This window comes from Corvus moneduloides, chromosome 4 (genome assembly GCF_009650955.1).
Source record: "Corvus moneduloides isolate bCorMon1 chromosome 4, bCorMon1.pri, whole genome shotgun sequence".
NCBI lineage: Eukaryota > Metazoa > Chordata > Aves > Passeriformes > Corvidae > Corvus > Corvus moneduloides.
The window spans coordinates 20675090-20691272 of record NC_045479.1 but is presented as its reverse complement, the minus strand read 5'-3'; the positions used below and the strand labels follow the sequence as shown (position 1 = coordinate 20691272).

Genomic DNA, 16183 nt, shown 5'->3' with positions numbered 1-16183 from the left:
ACCTCAGGACAGAGTGTTCACAGTCTCAGGAAAAAACCTTGCAGAAGTCCAGCTTTACACACAGGCCCAGTGAGTTAGAGGAACCAAACAAGAATCCTCACCGAAGCTGGTGCCTGGCTATCACCCCATCACCTTGACACTCCAGAGTTAGTTACCTTTGGCAGACCTGAGCCTTTGTAGGAGCCAGCCAGAGAAACTGTCTGACCACATGGATCAGCTATGCTAACACTCCCCCAGCGAACCGGAGGGATGGGGCTCTCGACTCCTGAAATTCTGTGCCTTGATATTGCTGTGACCACAAAGTGGAACCCAAGATTTCAAAAAGTCTGTGTGTTATCCTTGCAGAGCAGGCAATCCCAGCTGTAACCTGCCCCTTAAGGTCAGCAGGGAAGAGACGCTGAACCAGGGCTCTCACTTGAAAGTTGTTCTGTTGGTCCAAAAAACTGGCCATAGTGGAGCATGACAGAATGATTCCACCCCATGCACATTTCCCATTTCTGCTACAAGAGACCATCTGCCTTCTCTGGTCATGCATTTGGGGATGGCTTCTTTTCTAAAGAGAACATCCGATTCGTCTTAACCTTGGCAACAATTTGTATGTCTGTATTGGTTTAAGTTTTCAAGCTGTCTTTGTGAAAGAAATAACCCTCACTTTAAAATGAAGAAATCGTAAAACTGATGCATTCTTTGTATTTCAAAGATCCCGAAAGCAGACACGAGGTGTTCCTCAACTCTTGGCGCAGATTTGCAAGTCAACCACAACAGGCTGGGCCCAGGAAGGTTTCTCACCGGCAAAAACCTTCTGGAGCAGGCAAACAGCGCCTGCCCATGCCAAGGACAGGCGGCACCTGGGTGTGCCTGAGTTTTTTCTGCCAGTTCCACCAACATGGAAACCCTACAGGAAACCCTCGCCCGCTTGGTGAATGGGGAAAATTACATGTTTTCTGGAAAAAACTTTCCAGACCTAAATTTGGTGCAGGCTCACTCAAGCCCCTGCCCGCTCTCTCTGCAGGTGCACACTCCAGATCCAGGGGGCCGGGGCCGGTGCCGGTGCTCCGCCTCGCCTCAGCCCGGCCCCGCGGGGCGCAGGGGCTCAGTCCGGGGCCGCGGCGGCACGGGGCTCGGCCCCGCTGAGGCGCCTTCCCGCGGGCCGGGAGAGCCGCCGCGAAACCCCCACCTACCCGGCGCACAAAGCGGGGCCCGTACCAGCGCGCCCTGCAGCTGCCACCCCCGCCCGACCCGCGGCTTTCGGGGCGGGCCGGGCCGGGCGGAGGGGCCGCCCCACGCCGGTGCCGCCGCCGGGGCGGGCGGCGGGGAAGGGGCGGAGAGCGGGGGCGCCGCCGCCACCGCCCCCCGGCCCGCCCCGCCCGCCGCGCCCCGTGGTGCCGGCGCGGGCGCGGGGCCGAGGCAGAGGCGGCGAGGCCGGCGGGGCGCTCACACCGCGCCCGCCGCCGCCGGGTATGGAGGGCGCCGAGGCGGCCGCCCACGGCAGCAGCAGCAGCCCCAGCCCCGCGCAGCCCCGCTGCTCCTCCTGCGGCCCCGGCCCGCCCGGCGGCGAGGCGGCAGCGGCAGCGGCGGCCATGGAGGAGCCGGTCGGGGCGGCTCCGTCCCCGGAGGTAACGGCGGCGAGGAAGCAGCAGGGGGTGAAACGGCATCACCACAAGCACAACCTGAAGCATCGCTACGAGCTGCAGGAGACCTTGGGCAAAGGCACCTATGGCAAAGTCAAGCGGGCCATCGAGAGGTTCTCTGGCAGAGTGGTAAGGTTGGCGGAGCGGCTTCTCTCTGCCTCTTTATTTTATATATACAGGTATATATAAGGTCAGATTCCAACGCCGATTTCGTATCGGAGGCGGCCGGGTGCATCCCCTCAGGAGCCCCGTCCTGTGCGAGGCTGGCGGGTTGTGGAGAGGCGGGTGGCTGGCGTGGCTGGCAGCCCCCGGGGACCCGCTCAGCATCCCACCCGTGCCTGCGGTCCGGGGCTTTGTTCAGAGTGCCAGCCCTGCAGAGAGACTTTCATCTGGGAGGAGTGGTGGAGGTACTCTAGTAGCACATTGCTACATTTTGAAGGGTTGTGCTATTATTGGAAAAATAGGGTGGCTTATTGTTTTTGTTCTTTTTTTTTACATGCGGGTCTACTGTGAATAGTTTTTTTTTCCCCAGTGGAAATACACGTTTTGGAGAAACCTGTCACATCCCCTGGCTAACCAACGCTGCTTACAAAGTACTGTCAGAAGGGAAAACATTTGCTTCTCTGGTTAAAAATGCCGTGGTTCGGTCATACTTTTGTGACCTGAACTTTGCTGACACCTAAAAAAATTGCAGGGACTGCAACCCACCCCATTGGTTTTTACGATCCGTTTCACTGCTCAGTGGTGCCGGCTAGCTCGAGACTTGAAGCAGCCCGGGGGTTGTCCAGCAATAACTCAGCTTCAGCATTTCCTCACTGGTGCAGCGCTCCAGCCGGGCGCAGAAATGCAATTGAAGCAGTGTACACGTTAGTCAGAATTATTGTCATTTTTCCTTCCCAGAAATATGTAACTATCCACAGAGGGCAGGCAAATGAGAGGCAGGCGTTGTTGTGTTAGAGATTGCTCAGAGAAATAGGTGGTTTTCAACAGAGGTCTTTGCCCTGAAGTAGACTAATTGAGTTTTCACTAGACTTCATCTAAAAGCAAAGCATTTCCCTAGTGGTGTACATTTATCTTTCCCTTTCGGTTGCTGAGGAGCTCAACACACACCCAGAGGCTGAAGGATCTGTAAAACAGAAAATGAAATTTCAGATGCTATGACTTTAATAAGGAACACTTAACTTTGCAACTGAATATTTTTGTGTCGACAGTGAAAATGAGAGTTTCAGCCAAGTTGTAGAGTCATATCATATATGCTTTCAGTTTATTAGCTCATTTGGAGGCTGGCTAAAGAGAAACCAGAGATGGACATCTCTGCATATGCTCACTCTAAGTCCGTGATTTTTAAAGTTTGCTGTCTTGGCTGTTTTACAACTTCAGGCTAACAAAAGCTTCAGGGCTGTATTATATGCTAACTATTATTTTTTAAGTAGATTAGTTTTGAGTTGCATTATAAAATGTAGTAAATAAGCAAATAAATTGAAAACATCTTTTTTCAAGGAGTTGAGAAATTAAAAAAAAAAAGGTGACAGTAATGTACCATGAGATTTGGCTTTGGAAGGAGTCCTCACAGAGGAAAGGATGCACAGTAGATGTGTGTCTCGTCTAACTTAACAACACACTAGGTCTTTCCATATTTTGCTAAGTGTCAAGCTATTCAGCTGCACAGCTAAAGGATACTTTGATGATATGGTCTGAACTGAATTTATATGGCTAATGCCATCTAGAAATGGAGAGAGCGAAAATCAGAATACCTATGCAATTTTAAATGCAGTAAAAATGTAACATTCGCTGTATCAGCTGGTATGTAGAAGCTGAACAAGTCCTTACCAGGGTGTGAGTTTTTTACTGGAGTAATGCAAGCCTTGGCATGTGGCACTTCATAATTATTAACTAGTCTGCAGGCAAGTTCTGGTGTAACGTGTCTATTTGAACTGTAACATCTGTGAGTGTATGTAAAATATCCACAGTTTGTCTGCTTGCAGAATAAAAGCTAGTTGTCAGGAATCCAGCCAGATCTCGGTGAATGGCGAACACTTTTTGTTTTCTGACAGTTCCCTCGTCTGGCTGTTACAGTGAACACTGATTGCTTTCTGTGGGCGAGATAAGAGAACCGACAGGATGACTGATCAGAGAGGGGCAGTTTTCCTTTGTTTTTTCCACCTCTCTTTCTCTTCCCTTTCCTCTTCTCAGTTCTTATTAGTGGGCAGTGTTTGCATCATCCGTGAGCAGGTTGGACCAGATGCTGCCGTGTCCAGCAGGGGATGCACAGAGCAGGGAATGTGGCCGGCACTGTCTGTTGCACCACGTCCAGTGCCAATCCTATTGCAGCCAGCAGCGAGAGTCCCAAGGTTGCTCTAGTCCAGGCTGTTTTCTTCCTATTCTGCTACTGGTTTAGCTGATCATCTCTTTCTTTACTCAGTGGTAAGCAGGTATTTGAAGCTGTATGGTAACAGATTGCAAAGCTGGACTATGTGTTCAAGCAATTCTCCTGTTTGGCCTTTTCACTTATCTTGTCTGTCAAGAATTTCTTTAGCTGTATGGCATTTAATAAAGAGATTTGCGTGATTAGCCAGGCTTTTAATGTGAAGCACAAACTTTGGATTTGTCATCATCTGTATAAATAGAGCTCAGAAATGAAATAAACTGGCAGGTTTGGGTAAATAAAGTAAAACCAAGGTGAGAGGACAGTTCAACGCAAAGTACAGATATGCTTTAATCCTGTGCCATTGGAAATCAATAGCAGGATTTCTGTTGACTTGAATGAAAGCAGTATTTGGCACATGTTAGCAGGTTACAGGTTTATTCAAATTGTTATTCCTCTTAACTTTAAATTTATTGTCTTTCCTTATAATGCAGTGGAACGTGATCATAAAGTTTCCTGCCATAAAGCTCCAGGGTAGATTGTATGATACATTTGGTTTGTTACTGGAAACAACTTATGTGAATTTGTGCAGTAGTTACCACAGTGACTACGGACAGTATTGCATGCTGCATGGAGCAGTTAAAATGTTGCCCAGTATATGATGTGTGAGGTGCCTAATTTTGCCAGCAAGGTTTCTTCATTAGTACTGTCTCAGTATACACAGTTGTAACTTACGACATTTTAAATTAAAACACCTGTTAGCAAGTGTAAGGATGAAGAGATGATATCTCAAGCGTGTGAAGTAACACTCATGTTGATGTTTCTGTGGGTGTTTTTTCCACTTGTCATCTTGCACATGTTAAAGCAAAGAACAGAACTTTTGTTCGTGTTATGTATTCAGTGTTTGTTAGCCAAGAAATCCACAGTTACACTTATTTCAGCCGTATTTAAGGTGTGTATTGACCACCTCTGGCTGATTCTGTGCATGGTGAATGAAGATGGTAAATGCTGCTGGATTCTTCTTTGAGTAAATGATTCCACTGGAGTAAATATTCACTAGAATGCAAATTTAAATTACAGATAGGCGTTTTCTGTTTGTCGTTTGCAAAAGCCAGGAAGTTTGTCTTCCTTTCTCTCCTTAGGCTGCACTTGGGAGGTGATGGGGAGTAGTTGCAGGAGCCTGCCTCTCTTCCACCTTCATCTCCCTCTTTCTGCCTGAGCCACGACATCGTTTCTTCCTCCTCACCAGCAGGTGGAGGAAGCACTATTCTCCTCCAGCCGTTCCTTCAGAAAGTTAATTATTTTGGGAATTGATGACAAGCAGCAGCCCGACATGAAGAACAGGCACGTGGTGCATATTTGGACAGGCATGTTATGTGTGGTGGCTGCTGTGTGTTATTCATCTCTCGCATAATAAGTGCACGTAGAAGGTTGTTGCCAAATGAAATTGGTTTCTGAATCAAAATCTAGTGAAAAACCCTCAAATTTTAAAGCAATCAATCTTTTTATTTACAACTGCAGTGCACATCTTTGCTTTGAAACAGGTCTGCTTCTTGATGAGTTTGAAGGGCTGCACAGGGTCTTTGAAACCTGGACCAGCAACAGATTACACGAAAGGAGGACCTTTACTTCGCTGATTGTATTTCTCCATATCATGACAAAACCAAAACATGAATACCAACAATGACAGCTCTGTCATGTCAGTAATTAAGGCCTTGTTGGCCACACAACCATTTGTTTGCGGTGTGGTTTTTAAGGGTTCCTTTTAACAGAATAAAAGTGTGCTCCTGGGTCACTGAGGGCAGTGAAAACCAGGTGGAATTTTTGTTCCGGTTCTCTCACCTGTGCTGCTGATATCACAGAATATGCCAGTATCCCTCTGATGCATGTGAATTCTTTTATCTTTATTGCTATATTTCCATTTTTTCCCCTGAGAACTTCTTCAGTTAGCACTTGGGTCACTGCTTCATATTGATTTTTATCTTGATTGCTCAGTGTGCATCTTCTGCAGGGTAATGTCCAAATCTGACACAGAACTGTTTATTTCTTTTGAGGTTCTTTGTTACTGTTACTAAGATATCTTCCTTTGTTGCAGACACAGGTATAAGTATCTACACAGCGCTGCTGTGATGTGAAGTGTCTGTACAGTACTTTGCACAGCAAGTTCCTGATTCGTGAATGTGGCTTCCACAGTTCTGATAATACAGTTGAATTATAGTAACAATAGCTTGTATTGCTACCCCTTTTTTTTACATGGGAAAGGGAAAACTTGCCAATTAAATCCAAAATCATCAGAAGTTTCAGCTGGTTTTGAGTGCACAACCTAATGCCTGATTCGTCCACGTAGAGTACGTAACATCAGGGTCCTATGGATGACACCCTCTTCCTGCAGAGCTCAGTCTGTCCTGCCTCCTGGCCTCTCTCTTTACCCAGGGCTTTTGTCCCTGTGTGACATCCAGCTTTGGTCTCCATTCCTGGCCCTTTTGTACTCTGCTGCCTCCCGCTTTGTTGTGTGTGCCAGCGCGGTGACCCGCGCAGGGCGGGCAGCTTTGCTCCCTGCTTCCAGGCTGGCAGCTGCCAGCAGGATCTGTGCAGCCTGTGGTGGCTGCTGCGGGCACCTCTCCTGCCATGCTACGCTTACCTGGGGCCAGAGGCTCCTCAGGGCAAAAGGGATTCTTGCAAAATGTATCACCTAAATCTTATGCATGTATGTATGTGTGTATGTATTTATTTATTTATTTAAGGTGTTCAAACTGAGTTCCTTTAGGGACTCGTAGTGTGACTAAATCTGGACAGTGTTTTCATGGTGCTGAAGGCATGTCAGTGAAACTTGGGTCATCCTCTGCATGCATGGAAATTCTAGGTCTGGAATGAATAGAAGTTGGAAAGAGTATATGGACTTGAAAATAGTTTTGCTGTTAATTTGTTGTGTTCCACCTTTAACTATTAGATGTGTTCTGAGATTGTGGTTTTAAGAAAAGAAAAAAAAAGTAACAAATGGAGAAAAACCCACTGGAATTATTCTAATGTAATTCACAGTGAATATTGGGGGCTTATTACCATAGGAGTTACTACCTGGTTGTATCAAATTGCTACAGTCTTCATATAAACACTTGGATAATTGAAATGCCAAAGAAGACCTTAACATTAAGGGATGCAGACTGAAATAACTGATTACAGCATGAAGGTCATCAAGAGAAAGGCACTAGAACAGTTTTCTGCACTGAGAATTTTTGTTGGAGAAGCGGATTTGCTCAGGGGAGTATGGGTCAGTGGTATGAAAGTCTGGATTAATGACTAGCCAGTAAGGGGTTATCTGAATACGTTAGTTTGTCAAATCTTTTACCAAATTGAACAACAGCATGTTCTTTGAGCTTTGAGTGAACATCGTGATATTCTTTCAATGATGTTGCACTTTTTTATAGGTGAAGAAATAAAAAATTTCCAAGAGACTGTTGCCTTTCCCGCCCCCCCCCCGCATTGGATTGAAGAATTTTGGGCAGATAATTAACTTCCCTGTGTCTCAATGTATTCCTTTCTGAAGGGTTAATATAGGAAAGTTACTAATGAACCCGGCACATTTTGGCTTGATACATACCTAGTGTGATTCCCTCTACATGTGAAATTTCACAACAGAATTCGAGCCAATGCTTTTAATGCTTCTTTCAGCTAAAAGCACTATAAAATGCCTAAGTGTTTTTACAAATGGTTTCACAGCACCATGTGCTAGAGAACACAAGAGAATGGAAATTGCTTGTACAAAATCTTTCATTAGATATTGCTAAAATGTACTGCATTTTTTAGTGGCATGTGTTCTAAAAATTATTATTATTTTTTTAGGAACCACAATGTGGATTTGCCATGTGGAGACAATTATTGTATATATTGTGGTTCGGGGTCATACATGTTGAATAAAACCGTGTGGAATGTGCAGTTCTTTTGAACAATTGTTTATTCTTTACAGAACTGTGACTGTAGTTAGTCTGTGTTTTGTCTGGTAAATAAGTAACTAGAGAGTCTTTGCTGGAGTGAGGAATTGGGAGGAGGCACACGGTGGCCACAACAGTGCCAAGGAAGGATTATGAATGCTCTACATATATCAGCCTTGAACACCAGCAGGTGAAGGAGTGTACAGCCATGGTTATCCAAATGTAGAGCATGTGGGACACGTTTCCAAAACCTGCATACCAGGCGTTTGGAAATTAGTTGATGACCTTTGATTTGACATGGGCATCTTCCTGGTTCTAGTCTCTGCCTCCTGTACCATGCTTAGGTGCTCTCTATCTACATGAGCTGGGATGCTGACACCAAAGCACCTCCTCTTGCTGTGCAGCCATACTCCTCTCAATAGGACACTGTTCCCCTTACTGTTGTCTTGTATGTTTTCCTGTAGAAAGCGGGACGAAACAATGTTTTCTGCCACAGCTCTGAATGATCTGCTGAAGCCAGAGGTGCAGGTCTGCCTCCAGGCTTGGGGTGGGATAGGAGCTCACAGCATGGATAACTAAACCCAGTGGTGGCTCCTCTGTGTGCTGGCCAGAGCCTCAGCAACTCCTGACCTGGGTAAGGCTGGAGGCTTCAGCCAGGGCCCAGCTCGGGTGTTCTGTGTTGATGGTTTGCATGCCACCAGTGATGGGCACATTGGCATGGGCATCTCTGACCTACAGAGAATGTTCATTTTGCCTCCTCCATAAGTCAGGATTTGTCCCTAAATTGCTCAGGTGTGCACCAGACACTTTATAGAAAAACCTCTTGTCATTAGCACTGATGGGTCGATGTACTTAGGATAGTTGATATGTCAGAGGAAATGTCTCAGATGAAAAGGTCTCCAACTAAATATGTAAATGATATTTGTCAGCGTTTCCCTCAAATATCTTCCAGCAGATGTGAGTACCATGTGTGTCCATTTAATAAACTAAACTCAAAATAATTTCCACTTTGCTAGATATATGGGGAATAGCTGGGGAGGGCGGGGAGCGAACTACAAAGCAAGGTAAAAACTGCATATGTGTGTTGTTATATTTGATGACCAATTCATTAAAGCCATAAGTGTATCCAGGCTTTCAATAGTGTTCTCCTGCTGTTGCTTCCTGTACTCCCTGGCTACAAAATCAGTCTCTGTGGCTCTCATTTGTCTTACCCACATGAAAGACTTCAAGCATCTGCAAGTTATGATTTGAGAAGTATCTGCTTTTAAACAGAATATATTTATCACCGTGTCTTCACAGGCAGCATAGTATGTTGTATAAATTAGGGGATCCTAGACCTTTGAACACTCGGAGGCTGGGTGAGGTACTCTGTGTGCATACTGTGTCTGGCCATACCCATCAAACATCCTGGACCCACACCAAAAATGCCAGATGTTCAGTTGACGTGGAGGCCCTCCTGTAACCTTTGCTGTGTGCTGCAAAGCATGGAGGGGGCAAGCTTGTAGCCATCCCTTGCTCTTCCATTGTTCTTTACTCTTATTCGAGCTCAGTAATTTCTATATTTTGAACTATAGACCATGGGCCAATCCTCAATTCAGTCTGTTAAACTATTGCATGGTATAAGCTCATTATGTCCCTCAGCTCTCCGAAGATGGATGGGACTTGCTTAGCTCTGATGGTTTGTGAGCCATTCGTCCTTAAAGCTGCCACTGATTCATGACGTGATGGAAGTCCTGGGTCTTGCTCAAGTATGGATTTTTCCAGGCTCTGTGGTTCCTTTCACTTGAAAAAAAACCCAGTCAGAGAGCAGCTGTGGGACAAGGGATTGGCATGGCTGGCATGTGTGAAACCATCCCAACCAGTTGTAGATGAATGCAAAAATCACAAAATAAATGCAGATCTTGTTTTTATGTGTTAAGAAGACAGCTGAGGTTGCTGAGTTTAACATGCACCTAATGTAACTTAATTTCTGGATTCCTTCTCAGCCTTCCCTTCTCACTGTCAGCATGTTCCACTTCACCTCACCATGCCTTCAGCATGGTGCCCAAGAGCCCTTGCTGTTGGGTCCCTGGGATGCCAGCCTGGTGAATGGGAAGGTCTGCTGCACCTTGTATGGGGCTGGCTGCCTCTGTGACAAAGCATCAGTGCCTGGCAGCCTATGCTTCTCCTGTTGCCTTGCCTTCCTGGGGAACGTTGTCCTGTGGTGATCCCAGAGCCCCTCGGCTACTCTGATGCAGCAGCCGCATGTGGGACAACTTAAGGCTGGAGCAGTGTCTTTGTTCTGAGGTCTGGCGGCTTGAGGGACTTGCAATTATCCTAATGTCTGGCTGGGCCATGGAGCTGAGTCAGCGTGTTTGGCCTTGTGCAGCACTGCCTCAGAATAATGGCACTAGTTAAGGGACATTAGGCTTAAGAAAAAAAAATATTGTTCCTGTGAAAAAATACCGAGTTCAGGGACTAAATTTAGCTATTCCTGGGTAGATCAGAAGAATTGGGGTCCTGCTGTTGATGGAGATCTCAAAGCCTTCATATCATGTTTCCTGTACACAATAAGGCATTTGATCTCTGCTGATATTTCTAATCTCTATTAAATGCCTGATGGTAAAAGATATCTCCCTTTATTTGAGGTACAAGTGTTATTTTAAAAATGAGTGTGAATATTTTTTTAATCACAAAAGATAGCAATGAGGGTTGGGTAGAAATACCTTTTTGAGCTGTGTGGTAACTAAATAAATGTTCCTTTTTGTTAAACGGTGCTTTGCTGTTGACACAGAAAGGTTAAATCCTTTGCACACAAGTCTGACAGGGGAAGACAGCAAAGCATTTGTTAAAGAAACAGTTCCAAGGCACGTGTTCAGAGCTGTCACTTATTTGCATATTTTTGCCACTCTGCACAAATCAAGCATTATGGCTTCCCCAGCAGAGTGCAGCTCAGGCAGGAGGAGCGAAGGCGCCTGGAGATACCTGGGGACACCTGGCGTAGAGGATTCAGCAGGGCAGAGCTGCAGGCTGTTGTTTTGCTGTGAGGAAATAAAATAGCCTTTGGGAGGAGAAGAGGGGAGAGTGCAGCCTTCCCTTCTGGTGCACGCTCTAATGCCATGTGGCCTGGAACCTGGAAAATTCCTGTAAATACCTGCTGGAGGCAATGCAGGCTTAGCTGACCTATGTAGGGATGTAACTGAGAGACATTCACAGTGCCCTCTTGGGAAGATACATTTTTAATCAGGACTATGCATGAGGAATAGCATCCTTCATGCTACTTCCTTTGTCATGTTTTTATTCTCTTCAGGGTGCCAAAATGAGGTGAAATAATTAAATGGTGATCTGTGGGTTTAAGCTCCAACTCCTATAGGAGCCAGTTGTTACAGCTATGCTTTGGACATCCAGGAGGTGAGTGGTTTCCCTGAGGTTCGTCCAGAAAGTCTGTGGTGGAGCCACGGGGAGAACCAAGGTCGACCACAGCTCTAGCACTGTGCTGAGCTATTCCTTGTGTGGGTATAACCATCTTAGGAAAATTGCTCTTAAAATGAATGTCCTCTTCCATGGCTATAGTCATACTTTGCAGGGATGGTGCCAATTTTTCAAAAGCCCACCATCTTTTGTGCCTTGGAGACAGCTCACCACTATTGAGGACCACTTGATACAACTTGGTCACTGTTGTGTCAGCACAGCCTGGGAGGAATGAGGGCCTTTACCTGGACTGTGCAGTGCATTTGCATCCAGGCCAGAGACTAGCCATCCTTTTCAATTACAGGTTTTTTTTCTGTGTACAGTTGGAGAGTTTTCTACTGGGCTCTCTGTTTCAGTAAAACAAAGTATTCTCGCATTCTGTCTGGCATTTTATTATGTAAACGCAGTCTAAGGGAACCTGGGATAGGCCTTGTTGTGGGTTTTGCATTGCTCACAAGGAATTCATCAGGGAGAAGGATTTCATGCTGTACTTCAACCTCCTTCAAGCCTTTCTTGGATGAAAGGAAAACTCTGCAACCGTGAATGTAACTGGTTATCATTATTGGATGTCATTACTCACTCACTCTGAGCATAAAGCAAAAAAATTGCATCCCCTGTTATACATGTGGGTAAAATGCTGCTCTCAGTTGCATTAACACTTGTAAGCTGAAGAGTCGAGTTCGGCCCTTTGTTTCCATTGAAATATTTGTTTAACACAGGCAAGGACTAAACAATACACTTGAAAGCGATTCGTGTTATTGTCTGTAGAGCAGAGCTTGTATTTTATGAACTGGCTGATCATAAAGACAGCATAAATCATGTAAAGCATTCTCATTTGCTTTTTCTTTCTTTTTTTTTTTCTTTTTGCAGATGGGGCTTGTAGAGTAGAGTTGCAGTCAAATGTCTGCTCCAGGATATTTTAGTTGAACTGTGCAAGTCCATTAAACAAATGTAATGGATTTTTGGAAAGAAGTGCTGCGTGTTTCAAACCAAATGTTTTACATAGAGAACATCTGGTTAGTTCTGGGTGTTTGTATGTAGAGCACATCAGACAGCAGCCGTAGTGAGTTCAGCTGGGAGGTTGCCTGGGATGTAGTTGTAGGATATGACAGTTCAGTTGTTATGGGGAATAATTCCTATGAAGTATTGCCATAAACTGAATGTTTGGCACAAACAGCTATATCTTTGTTTTACTGCACACCCAAGTTATTCTTCTTATCTGCCCAGCAAAACTCTAAATGCTGTTTAAATAACCCAGTAAAAGCTGGCATCTCAGAGCTGTATTAAAGCATGCCTGAGGAAGGGAAATGAAGCTTGCTCTGTTTTCAAGGAAGCGCTATGGATTTCTGCCATGGGCAATGCAGTGCGAGTGAGTGATGAATGCAACATGCGCGAATGGTTTGTGGGGTTGAGTTGGAAATGATCAATGTTCCACTGGTGTTGTGTGGTGTTGCTTTGAGCAATGTGAAAATGCAAAACCGGTGAAATGCATGTAATTACCCTGACATTAGAGTTTATTGGGGCTACTGGAAGAACTTCAACCTGGGTTAATTAGTAAGTCTGCTTTGGCTTCACAGCATTGGAAATAATATACTTCCAAGAAATGTGGGAAATACAGAAAAATGTCTTATTTGGGAGTTGGTTCTTAAATTATTTCTGCAGTTAACCTGAGGAATGCGTGGTTCAAATAAGATTAAAGTTGTAATTTCCAGAGTAGCAATGCAGCTTCCCCTTTCAGGATTGTTTAACTAAATGTTAAACAAAGTGGGTTAGGCAGTCTCTTGGTCTGGTCCCTTGTGGACAGCAATGCACATTATGCAGCACTGCTTTAATAGTCCTGCTCGGTCTGACATGATTTGTGGTATTTGCTGAGATGAGTTTCTGGACTGAGCAGCATGAGAGGGAATTGCTCCTCGCTCTGAGGAAGGGGGTATGTCCAAGTCTGTGCGAAGGTCATTGGCAGGGTGAAGTGGGAAGCCTGGGCTGCTGTTGTTACACTACCCAACAGCTTAGCTTCTGGCAAGGGGATCCCAGAAACATGAGTTCTAACTCTCGCTTGTTCAACTGACTCCAGCCAAAACACGTGCCAAAAAAGGTGTTTGTGCGTGTTGAAGAAGGGGGCAACAGTCCTGGAGCTTGCAGGGTCTGGGGGAGTTCTTAGGCAAAAGCTTTCCATCCTGAAAAATAATTGCTTTGCGCTTTCTCCCCTCCAAAGCTAAGTCTCCTAACTACTTAGAACAACTGCCTGCAGTTGTGAACTCCTCTTCTAGCAGGGGAAGCTGAAATTATGCATTTAAGGCTGCAGAATTGCTGGATCACCAGCCACTTAATTGTAGGAAAGCGTAATTTATTCCTCACCCTCTCACATCCATTCTAAGCCCAACTGGCTGCAGGGAGCAAGAGTGTTCCTGTTCCTGTGTTACTCTCTCCACTGAGCCATTAGGGTGGCCCTGGTGATTTACTTTCAATAAACAGAAGGGAACAACAGGAGGTTCCTCTACCTTCAGGGGTATAAATATGTCTCAGAAATCAGAGACGGATGGGGAAGAAATCTTAGCAAACTCCTTTCCTCCCGCTGTAGTAATTCCACCACACTTGGTCATAAATTGTAAGACGGTCCCTTCCCAGAAGGGACCATTAAATAGGTAATGTCCAGGCAGAACAATGTAATACTGAAGCAGTGCATTAACAAAAACAAATTTAATATTGCAAAGCGATCTGTAAGCCCTGGAGCAAAATAATCTGGGTGAGGCTTTGATACATGATTGCCAATCTTTTTGTTTTCCGAGAGTATTTTTCCAGATAGGATGTGGGTTTATGGTTTGCTAGATTCCCACCAGGATGTGATGTTTATATTTTGATCCACCTTAGATCAGTTTAGAAAAGTATACTAGATACAGGTGCTTCTGATAGTTCTGCATCATTAACCCTTCCATCTGTGCTGTTTAAACACATCTGTGCACCTTCATATAATTCCTGTGGCCCACCATCTTTGCACAATGAATCCTTGCTCATCAATGTTATCCAAAAGACTAAAGTCTGTAAGTTCAGCTTTAAAAGTCTCTCCAGACTTCAAAATTCCGTTCTGTTAATTAGGAATTTGAGGTAGTCAAACAGTATGGTGTTGGGTTTTAATGAGCATTGTGGTGCATGAAAGTACAGACATTTCTTTTTAAAAAGACTCTTCCCAAGTTTTCCTTGTGCTATTGTAATTCTCATGGTGAAATAGCACTTCGTTTTTTTCTCTGAAGGACTGCAGAACCAGAGAGCAAAATCAAAAGATCCACACAATACCAGCTGACTTCACATTTGTGGTGGAAGAGGCATTGTAAAGATGTGCAAAGGTCTCAGTGGTTCTGAGGTTTCTCTGAACTCACAGAAGCTTCAGTGAAAAAAAGAGAATAAGCCGAGTTACATTTATTTATCCACAGCTTTCTCAGGCAGAACGTACCAATGAATGAAAATGTGCTGCGAGGTGGCTTCTTGGGAAAATACTGGTTCTAAGAGTTCAAACAGTGTCTAACCCTCTTCCTTGTTTAATGTGAATTACAGCCTTGCACTGATGTAGTACCTTTCGCCTAAACCTGTAAAATCACTTTAGAGACTCTGGTAACTGCTGAGGTTACCATTATTTAGCAGCACATTGTAACAGTTTGCAGCAGTTGCTTAGAGGGTGTGAATAACCCCATTTCCAATTTAAATTATTGGAGGAATTACAGGAGGCTGTTTAGTTTTCAAGTTGGAGCTAGATCCAGGTAACAGGGCTTTATACCTGTCTTCTTGAGAAAGTCATAAAGGGTTTTTTATAACAACATAGCCAAGATCTTGGTTTTGTGTTCCATCCCCAAATTGATGCCTTGAACAGTGTGTGCTCCTACTTTGGAGGATTACTTCAGTGTGGTTCACTGCTTATTCACAATGAAAAAACAACATTGAATTAAAGTCCCTCTCTGCTGCCTCAGGTTAGCATTTTGCATTACATCAGCAGCTGTGGTAGCTGTGAGATCAAGCCTCAAAATTACTGTGAAATCTATCTTCCAGTTTTTGGAGAGTGGATCTGTAATACCCATGTAACATTGAGAACGGTAAGCTTGGGGCTTGTGAATTCTTTCACTCCTCTTTATCCTGACTTGCCAGTAATTTAGTTAGTGCTAAACAGTCTGCACACAGACTTGCAGAAGTTAAAAGACTGACTGACACAGGATTTGCTTTCAGTGACTTTTCCTCTTTTGCACATGTGCTGGATGGAGCTATGCTGTGTTTGGAAGTTGATCAATAATGATTGCACAATTCTAACCTCATTTAAACTATGATATAAACAGACATGATAGAAACGGATGCTACCAGTTTTTTTCCTACTTTAAAGTGAAGTCAGCGCTTTTTTCCCTGCTTTTTTCCCCCCTCCTTTTTTTTCCCCTTTTTGGTTCCAACAAAATTGTAACCTGGAAGAAAAGCAATTAGACTTTGTGAAATCCCAACTCAGTGTAGCATTTGGCTTTAGTAAATGTGGAAGCCAAAAATAAACATCTGCTTGGCAACTTCACTAGAAGTTAACTGTAAATGCAGTTTTCATCTTTTCAGTGAATGTGGCATTCAGTGCTGGTTAACATCTATTAAGGAGAATGATCCATAGTTGAGGCTGTAAAGCATTTTTTTCTTCTTAATTACAGTTATGAACATCCATTGCCTCGGGGAAATCCCTTACCCCGGTTTCTTTCCAGATACAATTTCTTATGTGCCAAAGCATGAACTTTTCTTGAAAGTTTGAAGGTAGTTGGATGGGATATTTGTGAGTTATTAGACGTTGG

The 16183-nt window shown here is 44.5% G+C and overlaps 1 protein-coding gene across 1 annotated transcript in view; it reads left to right on the top strand.

The window, feature by feature from the left end:
* Positions 1–1445: 1445 nt before the first annotated feature.
* The window catches only part of NUAK1 (NUAK family kinase 1), a 47181-nt gene continuing 32443 nt past the window's right edge, over positions 1446–16183 (top strand). Inside the window, exon 1 of the mRNA XM_032106198.1 lies at positions 1446–1760. Coding sequence (XP_031962089.1) covers positions 1461–1760 — 300 coding nt within the window. The 5' untranslated portion in view covers positions 1446–1460. The remainder of the gene's footprint in view (positions 1761–16183) is intronic.